Source organism: Ranitomeya imitator, chromosome 8 (assembly GCF_032444005.1).
Source record: "Ranitomeya imitator isolate aRanImi1 chromosome 8, aRanImi1.pri, whole genome shotgun sequence".
NCBI classification, from domain to species: Eukaryota; Metazoa; Chordata; class Amphibia; order Anura; family Dendrobatidae; genus Ranitomeya; species Ranitomeya imitator.
Genome location: NC_091289.1, coordinates 72211883 through 72233813, shown reverse-complemented (window position 1 = coordinate 72233813; position 21931 = coordinate 72211883). Strand labels below are relative to the sequence as shown.

The 21931-nt window shown below is 43.7% G+C and overlaps 1 protein-coding gene across 2 annotated transcripts in view; it reads left to right on the top strand.

Annotated features, from left to right (window-relative positions):
* GUCY2C (guanylate cyclase 2C) overlaps positions 1 to 21931 on the top strand; it is an 842638-nt gene that overhangs the window by 227270 nt on the left and 593437 nt on the right. For both annotated transcript variants that reach the window (XM_069737068.1, XM_069737069.1), the window contains exons 10-12: positions 3722 to 3833; positions 3918 to 3999; positions 5084 to 5189. In XM_069737068.1, the coding sequence (XP_069593169.1) occupies positions 3722 to 3833; positions 3918 to 3999; positions 5084 to 5189 (300 nt within the window). The remainder of the gene's footprint in view (positions 1 to 3721; positions 3834 to 3917; positions 4000 to 5083; positions 5190 to 21931) is intronic.

The window sequence follows — 21931 nt, the reverse complement described above, 5'->3', positions numbered from 1 at the left end:
GGCTGTGCCGAGTTGCATAGGGAGCGTTAGGAGCAATCCACGGCTACCTCTAGTGTGGTGTGATAGGATTAGGGATTGCGGTCAGCAGAGTTCCCACGTCTCAGGGCTCGTCCTATGTGATTAGCAACTATCAGAACATTTTCTGTGCTCGTAACCACCAGGTCCATTGTGGTTCTGAATCACCTGTTCATAACAGATCCTGCTGTGTCATTGTTGGTCGGAGCAGAAAGGCCAGAACTTTATTTTGTCGCTGGATCTCCCACAGACATCGCTGAATCGGCGTGTGTGACGCCGATTCAGCGATGTCTTCACTGGTAACCAGGGTAAACATCGGGTTACTAAGCGCAGGGCCGCGCTTAGTAACCCGATGTTTACCCTGGTTACCAGTGTAAATGTAAAAAAAAACAAACACTACATACTTACATTCCGGTGTCTGTCGCATCCCTCGGCGTTCTTTTTCCCTGCACTGTCAGCGCCGGCCAGCCGTAAAGCAGATTACAGCGGTGACGTGCTTTACGGCTGGCCGGCGCTCACAGTCAGTGCAGGGGAAGCAGAGCGCCGGGGGACAGACACCTGAATGTAAGTATGTACTGTTTTTTTTTTTACATTTACACTGGTAACCAGGGTAAACATCGGGTTACTAAGCGCGGCCCTGCGCTTAGTACCCCGATGTTTACCCTGGTTACCAGGGGACTTCGCATAGTTGGTCGCTGGAGAGCTGTCTGTGTGACAGCTCTCCAGCGACCACACAGCGACGCTGCAGCGATCGGCATCGTTGTCTAGATCGCTGCAGCGTCGCTAAATGTGACGGTACCTTTAAAGTGTTACTTCTGTTTCGATAATAACACACTTTGACATAATCATTAAGAAGATTCTTCTGTTTCAACCTAGATGCAAGAAGTTCAGCTTTATCTTTTGACAATGAAAGGTCTCTGACGAGATCATTTATTTTATGTTGAGTAAAGCGTGCTGCTGGCTGCTTGGCTGCTCCATCAAGTACATACTTATCTTAACTTGAGATCTCCATGTCTTCGCCAGTAGCTTCAACTCCATAATCTTGATATTCTACTTCATTTTAATCCAATCCAGGCAACGGTGGTACAGGAACTGGCAAGGTACCATCATGTGGAACTAGTCTAATCTCAGATTCAAGTTCAGGGTAATTAATCTTATGTTTGTCCTTTGTAGAAAAGCCCTTCAGTTTGACAAAATAAAAGTAGCAGTCATCACTATGATTTTTGAGTTCTCTCCAAATCATGGGACAAGCAAATGGCATAGCCACTTTCCTCATATTCAACAAGCCACGAAGACCATTTGAACAACTTGAGCATATCACATGAGGGGCCCAGTTTTTATCTTGATCAACAAGTGGACACTTAAAGTACATTTGGTACATCTTTTTAATATGATGAGTGCTTAAACGTACTTGGCCTTTTGGTGTTAAAGAACCACAGAACACACATATCAGAATCTATTCGGATGATTGATACACTGTTGAGGCATTTTTCTCCTTGAAATCAGATCAAACAGTAGAGTAAGTTAAGTTCAATGGTGGTGAAAAAATAAAAAAAATAATGCGATGAGCTGAACGACTATATGTACATATTTCGCCAGAGATGACAGAAGCAGTTTTTATTTAGAACTGATTTTACGGAGGTAATCTGATAGATAATTATATACAGCTGTAAGGTAAACGGGTCAGCCTATTCCTTACAGATGAACATTTGCAGACAGGCAGTTTCTCAGTGTGATATTGGCTGCTTTCCGGTTCTCTCTCTGTGGAGACCCCCACTCAGTTACACCTCAGTGGCTGAGCTGTTTTCTTCCCTCTGAGGCGACCTGCCCTCTCAGAAATGCAGTGAAAATCCTCTCACAATGGCAGATGTCCACTGCCTTGCCTTCTATCTCCCTGTGGCAGTGCTCAGATCCCTGTAGAGGCCTGTTTCCTGTCACATACCAGTCCTTGCTGCCATCACCATCCTTTTGTGACTGACTCAAATCTTACCGCCTCATAACAGTTAGCTCCTCCCCATAACATGTGACTTTCCGAGAAGCAGTCATTAGTTGACTGCTGCACTGTCAATACTCCTTCCCATAAAACTTACTAAAAGCGTTACTGATGTTGTCCCTGTAAGAAAATTCACAATTAAGTAAAGACAAGAAAAGAAATGGGAATAACATAGGATAAACCACATACCCATGTGTTCTAAATTGTTGGTAGCCCTCGTTTAATGACAGAAAAACCCACAAAGGTCACAGAAATAACATGAATCTGACAAAAATAATAATAGATAAAAATATCTATGAAAATGAACAAATGAAAGTCAGACATTCCTTTTCAACCATGCTTCCACAGAATAAAAAAAAAATAAAACTCATGAAATAGGCCTGGACAGAAATGATGATACCCTTAACATAATATTTTGTTGTACAACCTTTTGAGGCAATCACTGCAATCAAACGATTCCTGTAACTGTCAATGAGACTTCTGCACCTCTCAACAGGTATTTTGTCCCACTCCTCAAGAGCAAACTACTCCAGTTGTCTCGTGTTTGAAGGTTGCCTTTTCCAGATGGCATGTTTCAACTCTTTCCAAAGATGCTCAATAGGATTTAGGTCAGGGCTCATAGAAGGCCACTTTATAATAGTCCAATGTTTTCCTCATAGCCATTCTTGGGTGTTTTTAGCTGTGTGTTTTGGGTCATTATCCTGTTGCAAGACCCATGACCTGCGACTGAGACTGTTTTCTGACACTGGGCAGCACATTTCTCTCTAGAATTCCTTGATAGTCTTGAGATTTCATTGTACCCTGCACAGATTCTAGACACCCTGTGCCAGATGCAGTAAAGCAGCCCCAGAACATTACAGAACCTAATCCATGTTTCACAGTAGGGACACTGTTTAGAAGTTTTTCTGGGGTCTTTTGTTACCATTTGTATTATCCATCTCTTTGATTTGTCATCAAATTTCCTTGTGCGGCCATGTCCAGGGAGGTTGGCCACAGTCCCATGGATCTTAAATTTCCAAATAATATGTGCAACTGTAGTCCCAGGAACATCAAGCTGCTTGGAGATGGTCTTATAACTTTTACCTTTAACATGTTTGTCTATAATTTTCTTTCTAAGATCCTGAGACAACTCTTTCCTTTGCTTCCTCTGTTCCATGTTGAGTGTGATACACACCATATCACCAAACAGCACAGTGAGTATCTGTAGCCCTATATACAGGCTCACTCACTGATTCCAAGATTGTAGACACCTGTGATGCAAGTTAGTGGACACACCTTGAATTAACATGTCTCTTTTGTCACATTATTTTCAGGGGTATCATTATTTCTGTCCAGGCCTATTTCATGAGTTTTCATTTTTTTTTAATTGCATGGAAGCATGGTTGAAAAGCAATGTCTGACTTTCATTTGTTCATTTTCATAGATCTTTTATTTATTATTACTTTTGTCAGATTCAAGTTATTTTTGTGACCATTGTGAGTTTTCTGTCATGAAATGAGGGGTACCAACAATTTTGACCATGTGTGTACATTGAAAATGCAGATAACAATAACAAAAATACGTCTATCTCAGAAACTGTATGCGAGCAAAACTAAGCATATTTTTGGAATCAGCACATCAAACTCCATAAACCAACATATTACCTTTGCTGGTGATTTTTTTGTGTTGACCAGTGTAACGTTCCATTTACACTAAATCCTCTATTTTGTTTAGTATAAAGAATATCTCCAGTTTGACACTAGTACGAATGGAACCAAAGTATTAGACAATGCACCGGAATTTGTATGGAAGAATCAGAAACTTCCTAGTGATGTCCCAGCAAGTGGTAAGTTCACCTGAATTATGTGTTCTTTTCAACTATATTACAATCAGTGAATATATAAATATATATATTTTTATTTTATTGCAGGCCCTAACATCATGACAATCGCAGTGTTCACATTAACAGCAGCTATAATACTTATTCTTGTCATTGCTCTTCTTGTCTTCAGGTAGGTGTTAATCCCACAAAGTGGCTTGCGTTCCACTTCCACACTATGACCATTATGGGTGAGGTCCAGTCCTATACACGTATCTATGATGAGGTTTTTCAGTGGGACATCTAGTGTTTAACTATTATATGGACTATATACTTTATTGAACCTGAGACCTCAGGTCGGACTATATTCCATTATTGTGGATTTGTGGATTTGTTACCTGTATCCTTTGCTCGCATAGTGACCCTAAATTGACTATGTATGTTTTTTACTATTAGCCTATTTGATGATTTGAATATATTTTGATATCTAATAAATGCTACAATTTTTTATATACTAAAAAAGACAGTTTTTTTTACTCCATTTCTCTAATTATATATATATATTGTTGGGAGTTTTCTGTATGATTTAAACTGAACTTATGTGGCTCTGATCTATTTAAGAATATAGACATTGCCTAAAGAAATGGTGAGGCCAGTATAGTTGGCATCGGGGAGAGAGACACAGGAGGGGGCACCTCGATGCGTGTTTCACCTCACTGGGATTCGTCCTGACAAATCAATATTTTGGTATCACATTATTCAACTCCGTATAACCTAAAGGCTCATATTGATGGCATGGGAGGGCTGATTTTACCAGCAGATTTCTTTTAAGGGCAGGGTAAGAAAAAAATTGCAATTTTTCACAAGAAAAAGCACCAGCCTTCTTCACAGTTGGTGTATGGTCAGATAAAAAAAATTTGAACTTCCAAAATATGGCGTATTATTAAGTTGATACTACTATTTTCTTCAACTTGTATTTTCAGAAATAATAAATTAAGATATATTTTGTGTATATAATTATACAAATGCCACCAAAATTCTCAAAATCTCTCTTTTACGTCATTATAGTCCATAAACAATGTTTATCACCTATCCACGGGTGGAGGTCCCAATGGTCATATCACCAACAATCATGTATTTATCATTAATCCTAAGCACAAGTACGGTAATACTTATTATTTATTGGACAATTGCATTAATCATACTTGATCCTTTAGACACAGTATGTAATATTTATTTTTAATATGCTAAAACTGAAACTTATTTTTTTTTTGCAGGAAATATCGCAAAGAGCATGAACTGCAGCAGAAAAGATGGTCTCATATTGCATCTGAGAAGATTTTGCCACTGGAGACAAATGAGACTGCTCATGTCAGCTTGAAGGTGATTTACAACAAACATACTAACATTATTATTGACAGGGGAATACTTAAATGACACACATCTTCCTCTGAAATTTACAGCTATAGGTGAGAGAGATGCAGCAGATCATTTCTAGTTTTTGCAGAATGGGGTTATCACGTTGGGGTGCAGTGTAAGCCTCTCTCTCAACTTTTGTTCAGGCTTCCAAGTGTGCTGCACTATAGAAAACTAGAGCCACAACTATGGACAGGGACAGTACAAATATTTCAAGAGCCGTTGGGTGAATGTTTGAAGCTGCAGAAATGCACCACCGCAACCAGGACAGTCTTTGTGACTGGGAGCTGCTTTTTTTTCAATGCCAGGTGTTTTGTTATCTGTCCTTTCCTGTACTTTCTCTATATCCTAATCAACAGACATGATCCCATAGCCAAGAGAGACCTGGTACAGCGATGATCATAGACCAACCTCATTCTTTTTGTTCATGCAAGGTAAAGCAATTTTACAAATTGTAAACATGGAAGAAGCCATAAAATGGAAAAATTGCTGCTGTGCATCAAGTGGCAAATGTTATGCTGCCTGGCTCCTCCTCACCTGCAGCTGAGCGACAATACCTTAAACATTCTGGCGACCTTGAGGTTATGTAAAGTAACTCATACTCTGTGAATCGAGTACTTCCTAAATGTAATTGATCATCGTGTTTCAGAAAAATACCTACTTAAATATGTTTGTGGTTATGGCGCATAAAGTGTCTCTTCATTTTAACCACTCTTACATGGCAAAGCACAACTTATTAGCTTCGCAAAAACAGAAAGGTCTACCAAAGCACCATTTGATTTGCGACATTAGAATTTGCTGAAATTTGACACTACATTTGTTGGAGCACCTGAACAAGTAGAGTAAAATAGTGCGGATGGAGGAACACAGGACCTTGCACTGTCCATTGTCTCTAGGGGACCCTCAAGGTTCATGTTGCAAGTTGAGGGATGTGGAGAAGGAGGTGAAAGAAGAGGAGGAGGAGCATCAGCGGGTGGAGTTGAATATTGAGGTTGAGCATAATCAAACCATATTTAATTCTAGTGCCCAAATGCAATACGAAAATTCCCCACCCCCCACTCGATAGCCCTAAAAAACATTTTTGGTAGTCACATGACTGACTGGGCTTGTTGGTCCTTAACCATTGGACCACAAATTATCTTATATTTTCAATGCATTCATTCAATCCCTCCGGTTTCAGTGACGCTAATTGAAAAATCCAATAGGATTCCCTATTGATGAGTCTTTGCACTCTATATGGAGTGTCCTCAGATATCTGTTCAATGATAGTGAGTTCCAGGCCCTTAGAATCTCTATTATGCTTCAGTAAATAACGTCTGGATAAACTATGGCATAAATTACCCTTTCTGAAATTATGCCTATTTTCTTGTTCACTAACTAACTGTGATTTCTGGAGATTTTAATCGAGCTATGATCTCAACTAAAGTACTAACAATATGTCAAATGTACTACACATGAAAACAGTACATTGAATCTCCTCTACGCAAATGTTAAGAATGCTTATTCATCATTTGCCCTGGCTGCCTTGGGGAAATATGTCCACAATATTGTACTATTGTAACCAGTTTATCAACCAGTTGTTAGTAAATAACCAGTTATAAACAAAATCAGAAATTGGCCTGCACCCTCCACCTGTTGGAGCTCTGTGCCTTTAAGTCACTGTGCGTACTCTGCCCGCCCCACCTGTGGAAGTACAGTGCCTTTAGACCACTATGTGCACTCTACACCTCCCATCTCTGGGAGTACAGTGCCTTTAAACCACTGTATGTAGTCTACCCTCCCATCGCCTATGGGAGTACTGTGTGTTTAAGCTGCTGTGTGTACTCTGTACTCTGTGCCTGTGGGATTGCAGTGCCTTTAAGCCATTGTGTGTTTTCTACCAGACTTGGAAATAAATAATTGTCAGCAACTGACTTGTTGCCATTTGTAGGTCAAAGAAATCATTTTTCTAGATCGGTGTGTATTTTTTAGTAGACTGGGAAATAAATATTTGGCATCAGCCATCTTGTTGCCATTTGTAGGCCAAATAAATATTTTTTCTAAACCAGTGTGTGTTTTATAGTAGTCTGGAAAATAAAGGAAATACGCCAAAGAAATAATTTTTCAGGACCGCTGTGTGTTTTCTAGTAGTGTTGGAAACAAATAATTGGCATCAGCCATCTCATTGCCATTTATCAGCCCAAAAAATATTTTTTTCAGGAATGCTGTGTGTTTTTTTAGTAGTTTTGCAAATAAATAATTTGCATCAGTCATCTTGTTGCCATTTCTAGGCAATAATAATATTTTTTCTGAACTTGTGTGGGTTTTTTAGTAGTCTGGGAAATAAATAATTGTTATCAGCCTTCTAGTTACTATTTCTAGGCCAAATAAATAATTTTTCAGGACCTCTGTATGTTTTCTAGTACTGTTGCAAATCAATAAATCTACTCTTCAGCCATCTCTTTGTGAGTAGTTTTGATAAGAAACACTTTAAAAAATTGGAAGAGCATCAAATTAGGGACGTTGCCATTTTGGTGTTGGTGTAGCTTCTGATGTAACTGATGCAAGGAGAGGACATGGTCATTCTGTAACAGTTACGTGCACAATTCCAACACCTTCCTCTGTTGCACGCAGGCGACAGGACATTGAGTCATTTCGTAGGCCTGAATACTGCTGCACGAATGGTGAGGCCACAAGATATTGAAAATGTGTTAGATTGTATGGCTGAGCCCCTTTGCATTATGTTGCACCCTGTCCACTGCTGAAAGTGCACAGTTGGCACCTGATGACCATGGTCATCTGGCCTCCAACTCACCGCCTCGCAAATCAGCCAAGCAGTCTGAGCCCCAAGTCATGCAGCAGTCTCTTCTGCTTTTTGATGACTTCCCTGGCTGTGGTTCTGTGGCCCATCCACCTGGCCCTGCCAAAGATGTGGAAGAGTCTGAGTGCACTGATTCCAAACAACTTGTTATGTTAGAGGATGAGTACGTGGAAGGGCTTGTGCACACAGTCAGTGGACCACCGCAGGACATGTCAGATGATGACGAAACTCAGTTGCCAACTGAAACTTTTGTATGCAATGTGCAGATGATGTGGGGGGATGATGAGGTTCTAGACCCCTAGAAGGTCATTCTAACGACATGTCCAGTTTGTTGAAAGAGGAGGTGGCAATACTGCCACAGCAGAACAGCAAAAGAGGGAGCAGGGTGCAAAAGCTCAGCAGGCAGTCCCCAGCCAGTACATCAGCTGATACTGCACACCATACCTCTGAAATCAGCACTCCAAAAGAGCATGCTGGCATGGCATTTCTTTAGGGAATGTGCTGCTGACAAGTCACAGGTGGTTTTCACGCTGTGTCGTCAGACCCTTAAGCAAGGCATAAAGGTTCTGAACCTGAACACCACCTGTATGATAAGGTATCTGAATTCCATTCACAAGATGCAGTGATGCACACTCCTTTAAAAGCATGACAGATCTGAGCCTCCCACTGCTCCATCTTCTGCTGCCGTCTCGACCTCTTCTTCCTGCTTGTGATCAACATGCCTCCCTGCAAGAGAATATGTGACAGTATCAGCACCACCCACCATCACCAGTGTCACCAAGAATCTTCACAGTGTCCCATGGAAGTGTTCAGCTTTCCATCAAACAAACACTCAAGAGAAAGAGGAGATACCCCCTAACCACCCATGAGCCATCTGAATGATAGCATTTCCAAATGACTGGCCTTTGAAATGTTGCCATTGCGGATGGTGGAGACAGACAGTTTTAAAAAACTGATGACGGTGACTATCTTGCAGGTGCCACTACATTTCCAGGCAGGTCATCCCTGCCCTGCTCAAACAAATCAAGTGTGCACTGCGCAACAAATTCAATGGCAAATGTAAGGAGGTTGAACACAAGAAGAGTCCGGGGGCGGTTACCTTCTCTGCTCTGTACCTGGATCCATTGAGCTGAGCTACAGGTTCCCTGGGGGGCAGACTTAGGGTCTGGGACAGGAAGGAAGCCGGGCAGAGAGCGGGAAAGGCGCGCACGCAATTGGCAGAGCAGCGTGTGCAGCGGTCAGGTCAGGACGCAGCTACGCTCCGGGGAGGAGAGAGGGCTCCCGGTCAGAGGACAAATGCAGGGAGATTGCCCAAAAAGACTGCATCGTGTGAGTACATGAAAGCGGACTTTGCTGTGACTGGAGAGGGGCGAATTGAGACCCGTGCAGAGACATTGGCCCGTGCAGAGACTGTGACCCCCTGGTAGCCATGGTATCAATGCAGAGACTATTACCCTTGGTACCCACGGTATCAGTGCAGAGCCCCTGATTCATGTTAAGAGACTTAATAATAGACTGAGCTTCGTTTTCCCGGGATAGGCTGTGCTGCAAAAGCTAAAGACTCAGAGCCTGTGCATATCACATTAACTACCGAAACCCCAGCCAGCGGGTACCTAGAGACTACTCAGCCCACGGACAACAGAGGGACGACAAGTGCCGCTGTTTCTCGGCGCCTACGTTGGAGAAGACAACCCTTCAAGCAAGTCCTCATCAGACTGATAAGTGTTCTTTTCCTCAAGAAATCTTGCTGAATTCTGTTACACATCCATGTTTTGCACTGTTATCTTTTCAGTTCATTTTCTACTGTTTTCTCCCTGCGAGGAGAATATTGTCCCTGTTAATAAATTCCCCCCAACAGTTGGTCTGTCTGTTCCGTGGTGACATACTCAACCCTGCACCCTATTACACTTGGCGTGGTCAGCAGGATGTCACACGGTAGCGCGGAAGGGGCAGACCAAGCAGTTGCGGGAGGCCCCAGGTCTAGCATCTACCTGGGAGAAATGTTAGTTAACCTGCCAAAATTTTCGGAGAGCAATGTCATGTTGTGGAGTTGGACGGAGCACATCCGAGGGATGATGTGGGTGCATCCTATGATGCCGGCTCTGCAGGCAGAAATAGCTGTGATGGCCCTAGAGGGGGATTCACGGAACTCGGTTATGCTCAGGCTCCCCAGGCGAGAGATGCCCTGGACAAAGTATTACGTATACTTGAGGAGACACATGGGGACCTCACTGATGTAGAGGAGCTGCGCATGCGACTGTTCCGCCGGGTACAAAGAGAGGGGGAGACCGTGACACAAGATATGAATGCCCTGCAGGAGCTTCATACTGCCATCATACGGAAGGATGGCTAATGTGTGGGGTCAATTGACGTTGTGAAAACAACAGAAAAAAAGAAATATGCACACAGTGGGATCAACCTAATAAATTTTATTATACTATAACAATCCACCATATACAAAAGCAAGAGAGGGAAAGGCAAACATTTAAAAACATTTAAAAACAAATCGGACCTACCCGCATCCCCCCAAATGCAGTAACAAGGATCCAAATGACAATATATAACAGTATACAAATAATACAAATGATACAAGGAACCCCTAAACAGATAGGCAGGTTAATGCAATAATAAGCATAAATATTCAATACACTGTGCTGCCAATCTGACAGAGCCCTCATAGAATAAGACACATTATCAAAGATTGGATCCCAAAAATAAACAATACTCCCCCAATACCACACCAGGCCTATAATAAGAAAGGTTGCTATCCAGCAGAAGAGTTATAGATTACGCCGGCAAAATAACCAAGTAGCTAAAACAGCTATACAGCAACCTACCCTAAAGCTGACACCCAGTATAATACTTTACCAGGATGACACACCAGGCTTCCAGTCACCAAGGAGTCAATACCCCATTGATGTCCGTAGATAAATGTGCCCTCAGAGCACAGAGCAGATATGAAGGCAACAGGCATCCAAAAGTGCATGCACCTAAATGGAGCTAGGGTGAGCAAGGAATGAGGCCAGGACCGGGGGGATCCAAGAGGGGGGATGGAGGACCCACGCGTATCGACGCTGCTAAAGGTGTCTTCGTCAGGGGAAGGTAGTGAGGATAACTTCCCAGACATGCCCTATATACGTGAAACTGAATAAATGAAGATACATTTCACCTGTGAGGCTGCCAGAAGTGTCCGAATGACCCATGCGTGTGAGGAGCTGGAGAGACGATTCCAGACATGCGCACAAGGGTGCCGTGGGTGAAGCCGGTGTATCCGCCTACCAGCTCCCACGTAGCTCCCATAAGCCAGGTTAGTGAAGAGAGACCAGCTCCGATTGGTCCAGGAGAGCGATGTGACCAGTGCGCATGCGCACAATCCGGCATACAGGCGCCAATGTGGCGTTCAATGAGGTCTCTGCACACACCCGGGTTACCATAGTAAGGACGCCCAGGCATGCGCAATAGACATAGGAGCTAGCTTTATCAATCATCTTTATAAACCTCATGCGCATGCGCACCATATGCCCTGCGGAAGGCGCCCAGATAAAGAACAAATAATGCAATGTCTGCAGAATTAACCAGGTACTGATCCTAATCACAAACAGTCTGGTACCACATCCACATCACATCACACACCCTGCACATGATTTATTAGTGCACCAGGTTGCGCACATACCTCGTCTTAACTACTGGACATGTTGCGCACATGATATGGCCAAAGGCCATATCAATGCCCGCCCCCATCCAGTCACAGAAGACGTAGTGAATTAATAAAGAAACACTGAAACCCAAAAACAAGTACGCAGTACAGACATAGGCTTTAAATGATTAACTTATAGACAAATATGCCTTATGGACGGGGGTACAGCAGGAATTTGAAAAATCCCGCATAGATGGCCCAATCAAGCTAGACATATCCGCACTGGATACCAGGTGTAACAAAGGAGCTAGTACAAGTTGTAAGAGGACAATCCAAATCCATCGCTCAGAAGACCGCCTTTGTTGTTATTCTTATTTTAACCATTTTTTTTTCTCCCCCTTATATCTAAGGAGATTAGAGATAGGCATGCCAGACTGACAAGAGATACCACAAACGGGTAAGTAGCCAGCAGACCCCACTCCACAAAATTGCTCACTTGAACCCATAAAGGCAACAGGTTTCTGCTAATAACCAAGAAAAATTATCTTTCACAATTGGTGCAGAATCCAACCAGAGGAGCAGCACTTTTAGACCTAATACTATCTAATAGACCTGACAGAATAACAAATCTGCAGGTGGTTGGGCATCTAGGAAATAGCAACCACAATATTGTGCAGTTTCACCTGTCTTTCACTAGGGGGACTTGTCAGGGAGTCACAAAAACACTGAACTTTAGGAAGGCAAAGTTTGACCAGCTTAGAGATGCCCTTAATCTGGTAGACTGGGACAATATCCTCAGAAATAAGAATACAGATAATAAATGGAAAATGTTTAAGAACATCCTAAATAGGCACTGTAAGCGGTTTATACCTTGTGGGAATAAAAGGACTAGAAATAGGAAAAACCCAATGTGGCTAAACAAAGAAGTAAGACAGGCAATTAACAGTAAAAAGAAAGCATTTGCACTACTAAAGCAGGATGGCACCATTGAAGCTCTAAAAAAATATAGGGAGAAAAATACTTTATCTAAAAAACTAATTAAAGCTGCCAAAAAGGAAACAGAGAAGCACATTGCTAAGGAGAGTAAAACTAATCCCAAACTGTTCTTCAACTATATCAATAGTAAAAGAATAAAAACTGAAAATGTAGGCCCCTTAAAAAATAGTGAGGAAAGAATGGTTGTAGATGACGAGGAAAAAGCTAACATATTAAACACCTTCTTCTCCACGGTATTCACGGTGGAAAATGAAATGCTAGGTGAAATCCCAAGAAACAATGAAAACCCTATATTAAGGGTCACCAATCTAACCCAAGAAGAGGTGCGAAACCGGCTAAATAAGATTAAAATAGATAAATCTCCGGGTCCGGATGGCATACACCCACGAGTACTAAGAGAACTAAGTAATGTAATAGATAAACCATTATTTCTTATTTTTACGGACTCTATAGCGACAGGGTCTGTTCCGCAGGACTGGCGCATAGCAAATGTGGTGCCAATATTCAAAAAGGGCTCTAAAAGTGAACCTGGAAATTATAGGCCAGTAAGTCTAACCTCCATTGTTGGTAAAATATTTGAAGGGTTTCTGAGGGATGTTATTCTGGATTATCTCAATGAGAATAACTGTTTAACTCGATATCAGCATGGGTTTATGAGAAATCGCTCCTGTCAAACCAATCTAATCAGTTTTTATGAAGAGGTAAGCTATAGGCCGGACCACGGTGAGTCATTGGACGTGGTATATCTCGATTTTTCCAAAGCGTTTGATACCGTGCCGCACAAGAGGTTGGTACACAAAATGAGAATGCTTGGTCTGGGGGAAAATGTGTGTAAATGGGTTAGTAACTGGCTTAGTGATAGAAAGCAGAGGGTGGTTATAAATGGTATAGTCTCTAACTGGGTCGCTGTGACCAGTGGGGTACCGCAGGGGTCAGTATTGGGACCTGTTCTCTTCAACATATTCATTAATGATCTGGTAGAAGGTTTACACAGTAAAATATCGATATTTGCAGATGATACAAAACTATGTAAAGCAGTTAATACAAGAGAAGATAGTATTCTGCTACAGATGGATCTGGATAAGTTGGAAACTTGGGCTGAAAGGTGGCAGATGAGGTTTAACAATGATAAATGTAAGGTTATACACATGGGAAGAAGGAATCAATGTCACCATTACACACTGAATGGGAAACCACTGGGTAAATCTGACAGGGAGAAGGACTTGGGGATCCTAGTTAATGATAAACTTACCTGGAGCAGCCAGTGCCAGGCAGCAGCTGCCAAGGCAAACAGGATCATGGGGTGCATTAAAAGAGGTCTGGATACACATGATGAGAGCATTATACTGCCTCTGTACAAATCCCTAGTTAGACCGCACATGGAGTACTGTGTCCAGTTTTGGGCACCGGTGCTCAGGAAGGATATAATGGAACTAGAGAGAGTACAAAGGAGGGCAACAAAATTAATAAAGGGGATGGGAGAACTACAATACCCAGATAGATTAGCGAAATTAGGATTATTTAGTCTAGAAAAAAGACGACTGAGGGGCGATCTAATAACCATGTATAAGTATATAAGGGGACAATACAAATATCTCGCTGAGGATCTGTTTATACCAAGGAAGGTGACAGGCACAAGGGGGCATTCTTTGCGTCTGGAGGAGAGAAGGTTTTTCCACCAACATAGAAGAGGATTCTTTACTGTTAGGGCAGTGAGAATCTGGAATTGCTTGCCTGAGGAGGTGGTGATGGCGAACTCAGTCGAGGGGTTCAAGAGAGGCCTGGATGTCTTCCTGGAGCAGAACAATATTGTATCATACAATTAGGTTCTGTAGAAGGACGTACATCTGGGGATTTATTATGATGGAATATAGGCTGAACTGGATGGACAAATGTCTTTTTTCGGCCTTACTAACTATGTTACTATGTTACTATGATACCGTATAAGTCCAACCCCCAATATTTAAGCCCCACCACCAGATGTATACTTACTGGTGAGGTCAAAGTGCCTCCCAAAGCCAGGTCCCAAACCCCCATATAGAGAGAGCCCGAGTTCGTGCCCCCCTCGTGATGATGGATGAGTAGACATGCCCTCAAGATTGATGTAGGGGTGGCCGAAATTGGAGATGGCTGACCAATAACCCCACTAACACCCCATAAAGAGGAGAGAGGGGAGAAAAGGGTCATCTATATATATAATTGCCTAAGGGTTTTTCCGTCTGTCTGTCTGTCTTTCTGTCTGTTCTGGAAATCCCGCGTCTCTGATTGGTCGAGGCCGCCACGACGCCAATCAGCGACGGGCACAGCGACGATGATGTCATAAAGGACGTAGACGGGCACAGTATCGATATAGATGATGTCATAAAGGACGTAGACGGGCACAGTATCGATATAGAAATCCTGCGTCTCTGATTGGTCGAGGCCGCCAGGCCTCGACCAATCAGCGACCGGCACAGCGACGATGATGTCATAAAGGACGTAGACATCCCGCGTCTCTGATTGGTCGAGGCCACCAGGCCTCGACCAATCAGCGACAGGCACAGCGACGATGATGTCATAAAGGACGTAGACATCCCGCATCTCTGATTGGTCGAGGCCGCCAGGCCTCGACCAATCAGCGACGGGCACAGCGACGATGATGTCATAAAGTATGTAGAAATCCCACGTTTCTGATTCAGCGACGGGCACAGTATCAACGTAGATGTCATAATGGTTGCCATGGCGACGATGATGTCATAAGGGTTGCCTCGACCAATCAGCGACGGGCACAGTCTGCCGCGAATTCTGGAATCATCATTGTCCATATACTACGGGGACATGCATATTCTAGAATACCCGATGCGTTCGAATCGGGCCACAATCTAGTGTACAATAACGGGGCAGCAGGCCCAAGAGGGAGAGGCCAATGGAGGGAAGAGTAACGGGGGAGGGAGAAGAAGAGAGAGAAAGAAATGGCGCAGTGAGGGCTTGATGACTGTTTGCTAAGGCATACAGACAGTACATTCAGTGTTGATACAACAAATGCCCCAAAGGGGAAGGGAGAAGAAGAGAGAGGAAGAAATGGCACAGTAAGGGCTTGGTGACTGTATACCGAAGCATACAGTCAGTGCGTTCAGTGTTGATACAACAAATACCCCAGATCTTTCAGGCCCAAATATCCCATTATCCCCCAATGGTAATACACATAGATGTAAAACTGGGTGACTCAAAAAGTTCGCATTTCTGAGACTAAACCTGTTTATATAAACCGGTAAAAAGAAGTTCTTCATTGATTCCAATCGGAGCCCGGCTATTCAGGTTGTAGATCCACTTTGACTCTCTCCTAAGTAGGTCCAACATAATGTTGCCGCCCCTTATGTCCAACTTCACCCCCTCCAACCCCATACCCCTCAAACTTCCAATAGAGCCCCCATGCTCCTGCAAAAAATGTCCTGCCACCGATGAAAGTTTCTTTCCCTTCTCCCAATCCCTCTTGGCCGTATTGAATTCTTGGTGCGACAATTAAAGTACGCCGGTGGTTCAATCCTTTTAGAAATGTGTGGAAGTGCTAGACCAGTATCAGATATCATAAAGCTACACACGTTACAGCCCCCACACGGATAAGAGCCAAAAATACGGCCACAATTGCTGCTCTTGACACATGCCCGTTTAAAGTGGCTGGATACCAACTCGTCCTTAAGATTCCGCGATCTTCTGGCCACCACTCTGGGGGTAGGGGCCAGCCAGGGATGGAGTTTAGGTTCTGTGAGCAAAATGTTCCAGGATCACCTTAAGTAAGTCCAAGACAAAACAATCATGGTCCCTGTCCCTACTTGATTTCTTGTCCAGGAAGTACGTGACTGCCCCCAATCCAAGCTTATGGTCAATGCTGGTGTACAGGGACTCTACGTCAAGCGTGACAATCAAAGTGTCGCTTGGTGTTTCCAACCTCCCAATCCTTTCAATCAAATGCATAGAGTCCCGAATATACGACCCCAAAGAAAGGACCAGAGGTTGTAGGAAGTGGTCCAAATATATGCACGACCTCTCAAATAACCCCCCAATCCCCGATATATTGGGCCTACCTGGGGGGTTGTCCAGACTCTTGTGCACCTTGGGGAGCATATAGTACGTAGGCACTTTGGGCGTCTCAATGATCAAGAAGTCCTTCTCTCTCTTGTTGATGATTCCCAAACCATAAGCGGTTAGGACCAGTCCATCGAGATGTTTTTTGAAGACGTCCGTGGGGTCAGAGGGTAAGACCTGATAATGAGAAGTATTTAGTAATTGCCTCTTAGCCTCAGCCACGTACATATCCTTGGGCCAGATCACAATATTGCCCCCTTTGTCGGCCTCCTTGATGACGAAAGAGTCTTGTTTTTTAAGATGTTTTAAACAATATGCCTCTTCCCGGGTAAGATTTTTTGTCCCCAAGTTCTTTATTTTAAGATTGTGAACATCCCTGCTCACAGTTTCAAAGAAAATCTGTATCACTGGGAAGAGGTAAAAGGGAGGTGAGGCCTGGGACGGAATACGCCCCATAAACCTCCGAGACTTACCTTCATCCCCTTCACTCGCATCAAGGAGCTCCAACAAATCACGGAACACCTGTCTGTCCTCATCCGGTATGGTATCAATCACTGAAGGTTTGTGATACAGTAGTTTGAACATAAATTGCCTACAAAATAGGTACAGATCTTTCGTAAGTTCAAATTTATTCAGTGAATTTGTAGGGGAGAAGGACAATCCCTTGGAGAGTAGAGAAATCTCTCCTGGTGACAAAGAGTATGTAGACAAGTTGACAATTTGTAACTTACCTGGCCCATTCCCCCGTGCATCGTCCTGTGCTAGAACCTCCTGTTGTTCTTCCTCGTGGTTCTCTTGCGACCCACTGTCCAATCCTGGAGAGGTCCCCCCCTCCGCGATCTTGCACCTCCCCCTCCTGCTCCGCCTTCTTGGTCGCTTATGTCTGATGACAAAAAATCACTCGATACGGGTTCAATCTGTTCAGCTTGTGCTCCATCCCCCTGCGTTGTCAGAGCTACCCTTCTGTTGTTACCATGATGCGACCATCTGTAAGCTCTCAGATTGTCAAAGTCCAGCTTATCCCGTTGGAATTTGTGTCTCTTGCTTTAATTACCTCCTTTTCAAAGGTATCAATGGAGGTTTTTAGTCGCTGCTTGAAGGGAGTAACCTGGCTCTGTAAATCAAAGGCCTGTAGCTTTCCTTCCTTCAATTTGATATCATCCTTAAGTTGGATCAGAAGGGCACGGTCATGTTCCAACAACATATCAATTAATATGGTGGAGCATCTAGATAAACCACTTTCCCAGGTTCTCTTAAATATAGGGTCCACACATTATCAAAGATTGGATCCCAAAAATAAACGATACTCCCCCAGTACCACACCAGGCCTATAATAAGACAGGTTGCTATTCAGCAGAAGAGTTATAGATTACGCCGTGCTCACCCTAGCTCCATTTAGGTGCATGCACTTTTGGATGCCTGTTGCCTTCATATCTGCTCTGTGCTCTGAGGGCACATTTATCTACGGACATCAATGGGGTATTGACTCCTTGGTGACTGGAAGCCTGGTGTGTCATCCTGGTAAAGTATTATACTGGGTGTCAGCTTTAGGGGAGGTTGCTGTGTAGCTGTTTTAGCTACTTGGTTATTTTGCCGGCGTCATCTATAACTCTTCTGCTGGATAGCAACCTGTCTTATTATAGGCCTGGTGTGGTACTGGGGGAGTATCGTTTATTTTTGGGATCCAATCTTTGATAATGTGTCTTATTCTATGAGGGCTCTGTCAGATTGGCAGCACAGTGTATTGAATATTTATGCTTATTATTGCATTAACCTGCCTATCTGTTTAGGGGTTCCTTGTATCACTTGTATTATTTGTATACTGTTATATATTGTCATTTGGATCCTTGTTACTGCATTTGGGGGGATGCGGGTAGGTCCGATTTGTTTTTAAATGTTTTTAAATGTTTGTCTTTCCCTCTCTTGCTTTTGTATATGGTGGATTGTTATAGTATAATAAAATTTATTAGGTTGATCCCACTGTGTGCATATTTCTTTTTTTCTGTTGTTTTCTTGATATTCCATATATGCATGTGGTTGATCCCCTTAGTATTGATTGAGTGCGGTGCCCGCCTTTCTGTGCTTTTGCAATAGTTTGTTGTATACCTGGTGTAACTGTTTGACCAGGGTTTCTTGGCGGTGGCACGCCTGCGGATATTTAAATGGATTTAGAGGCCCGTGAGGCAGCTTGGTGTGACCAGGCCTCGGATGTTTTTGGTGCTGGGGATGATGTAGCAGGTGCTGTTGTAGAGCGTGATGAGGGGTTTTCCAAATTATGCAGTGAGATTACTTATTTGCACAAGTCTTTAACCAAGGTCTGGTGGAACACAAAGAGCCTGGAAGAGTATAAAAGGCTGGGCCTTGTTCCCAGGGGATTGCGGGTACAAATCTTCCCAGCTTGGGAGGTGGACCCTGTATTTAAGAGAACCTGGGAAAGTGGTTTATTTAGATGCTCCACCATATTAATTGATATGTTGTTGGAACATGACCGTACCCTTCTGATCCAACTTAAGGATGATATCAAATTGAAGGAAGGAAAGCTACAGGCCTTTGATTTACAGAGCCAGGTTACTCCCTTCAAGCAGCGACTAAAAACCTCCATTGATACCTTTGAAAAGGAGGTAATTAAAGGCAAGAGACACAAATTCCAACGGGATAAGCTGGACTTTGACAATCTGAGAGCTTACAGATGGTCGCATCATGGTAACAACAGAAGGGTAGCTCTGACAACGCAGGGGGATGGAGCACAAGCTGAACAGATTGAACCCGTATCGAGTGATTTTTTGTCATCAGACATAAACGACCAAGAAGGCGGAGCAGGAGGGGGAGGCGCAAGCGCCCCCAACTTAAGATCGCGGAGGGGGGGACCTCTCCAGGATTGGACAGTGGGTCGCAAGAGAACCACGAGGAAGAACAACAGGAGGTTCTAGCACAGGACGATGCACGGGGGAATGGGCCAGGTAAGTTACAAATTGTCAACTTGTCTACATACTCTTTGTCACCAGGAGAGATTTCTTTACTCTCCAAGGGATTGTCCTTCTCCCCTACAAATTCACTGAATAAATTTGAACTTACGAAAGATCTGTACCTATTTTGTAGGCAACTTATGTTCAAACTACTGTATCACAAACCTTCAGTGATTGATACCATACCGGATGACGACAGACAGGTGTTCCGTGATTTGTTGGAGCTCCTTGATGCGAGTGAAGGAGATGAAGGCAAGTCTCGGAGGTTTACGGGGCGTATTCCGTCCCAGGCCTCACCTCCCTTTTCCCTCTTCCCAGTGATACAGATTTTCTTTGAAAACTGTGAGCAGGGATGTTCACAATCTTAAAATAAGGAACTTAGGGACAAAAAATCTTACCCGGGAGGAGGCATATTGTTTAAAACATCTTAAAAAACAAGACTCTTTCGTCATCAAGGAGGCCGGCAAAGGGGGCAATATTGTGATCTGGCCCAAGGATATGTACGTGGCTGAGGCTAAGAGGCAATTACTAAATACTTCTCATTATCAGGTCTTACCCTCTGACCCCACGGACGTCTTCAAAAAACATCTCGATGGACTGGTCCTAACCGCTTATGGTTTGGGAATCATCAACAAGAGAGAGAAGGACTTCTTGATCATTGAGACGCCCAAAGTGCCTACGTACTATATGCTCCCCAAGGTGCACAAGAGTCTGGACAACCCCCGAGGTAGGCCCATTATATCGGGGATTGGGGGGTTATTTGAGAGGTCGTGCATATATTTGGACCACTTCCTACAACCTCTGGTCCTCTCTTTGGGGTCGTATATTCGGGACTCTATGCATTTGATTGAAAGGATTGGGAGGTTGGAAACACCAAGCGACACTTTGATTGTCACGCTTGACGTAGAGTCCCTGTACACCAGCATTGACCATAAGCTTGGATTGGGGGCAGTCACGTACTTCCTGGACAAGAAATCAAGTAGGGACAGGGACCATGATTGTTTTGTCTTGGACTTACTTAAGGTGATCCTGGAACATTTTGCTCACAGAACCTAAACTCCATCCCTGGCTGGCCCCTACCCCCAGAGTGGTGGCCAGAAGATCGCGGAATCTTAAGGACGAGTTGGTGTCCAGCCACTTTAAACGGGCATGTGTCAAGAGCAGCAATTGTGGCCGTATTTTCGGCTCTTATCTGTGTGGGGGCTGTAACGTGTGTAGCTTTATGATATCTGATACTGGTCTAGCACTTCCACACATTTCTAAAAGGATTGAACCACCGGCGTACTTTAATTGTCGCACCAAGAATTCAATACGGCCAAGAGGGATTGGGAGAAGGGAAAGAAACTTTCATCGGTGGCAGGACATTTTTTGCAGGAGCATGGGGGCTCTATTGGAAGTTTGAGGGGTATGGGGTTGGAGGGGGTGAAGTTGGACATAAGGGGCGGCAACATTATGTTGGACCTACTTAGGAGAGAGTCAAAGTGGATCTACAACCTGAATAGCCGGGCTCCGATTGGAATCAATGAAGAACTTCTTTTTACCGGTTTTTATAAACAGGTTTAGTCTCAGAAATGCGAACTTTTTGAGTCACCCAGTTTTACATCTATATGTATTACCATTGGGGGATAATGGGATATTTGGGCCTGAAAAATCTGGGGTATTTGTTGTATCAACACTGAACGCACTGACTGTATGCTTCGGTATACAGTCACCAAGTCCTTACTGTGCCATTTCTTCCTCTCTCTTCTTCTCCCTTCCCCTTTGGGGCATTTGTTGTATCAACACTGAATGTACTGTCTGTATGCCTTAGCACACAGTCATCAAGCCCTCACTGCGCCATTTCTTTCTCTCTCTTCTTCTCCCTCCCCCGTTACTCTTCCCTCCATTGGCCTCTCCCTCTCCCTCTTGGGCCTGCTGCGCCATTATTGTACATGGCCCTTTTCTCCCCTCTCTCCTCTTTATGGGGTGTTAGTGGGGTTATTGGTCAGCCATCTCCAATTTCGGCCACCCCTACCTCAATCTTGAGGGCATGTCTACTCATCCATCATCACGAGGGGGGCACGAACTTGGGCTCTCTCTATATGGGGGTTTGGGACCTGGCTTTGGGAGGCACTTTGACCTCACCAGTAAGTATACATCTGGTGGTGGGGCTTAAATATTGGGGATTGGACTTATACGGTATCAAGTGAGCAATTTTGTGGAGTGGGGTCTGCTGGCTACTTACCCGTTTGTGGTATCTCTTGTC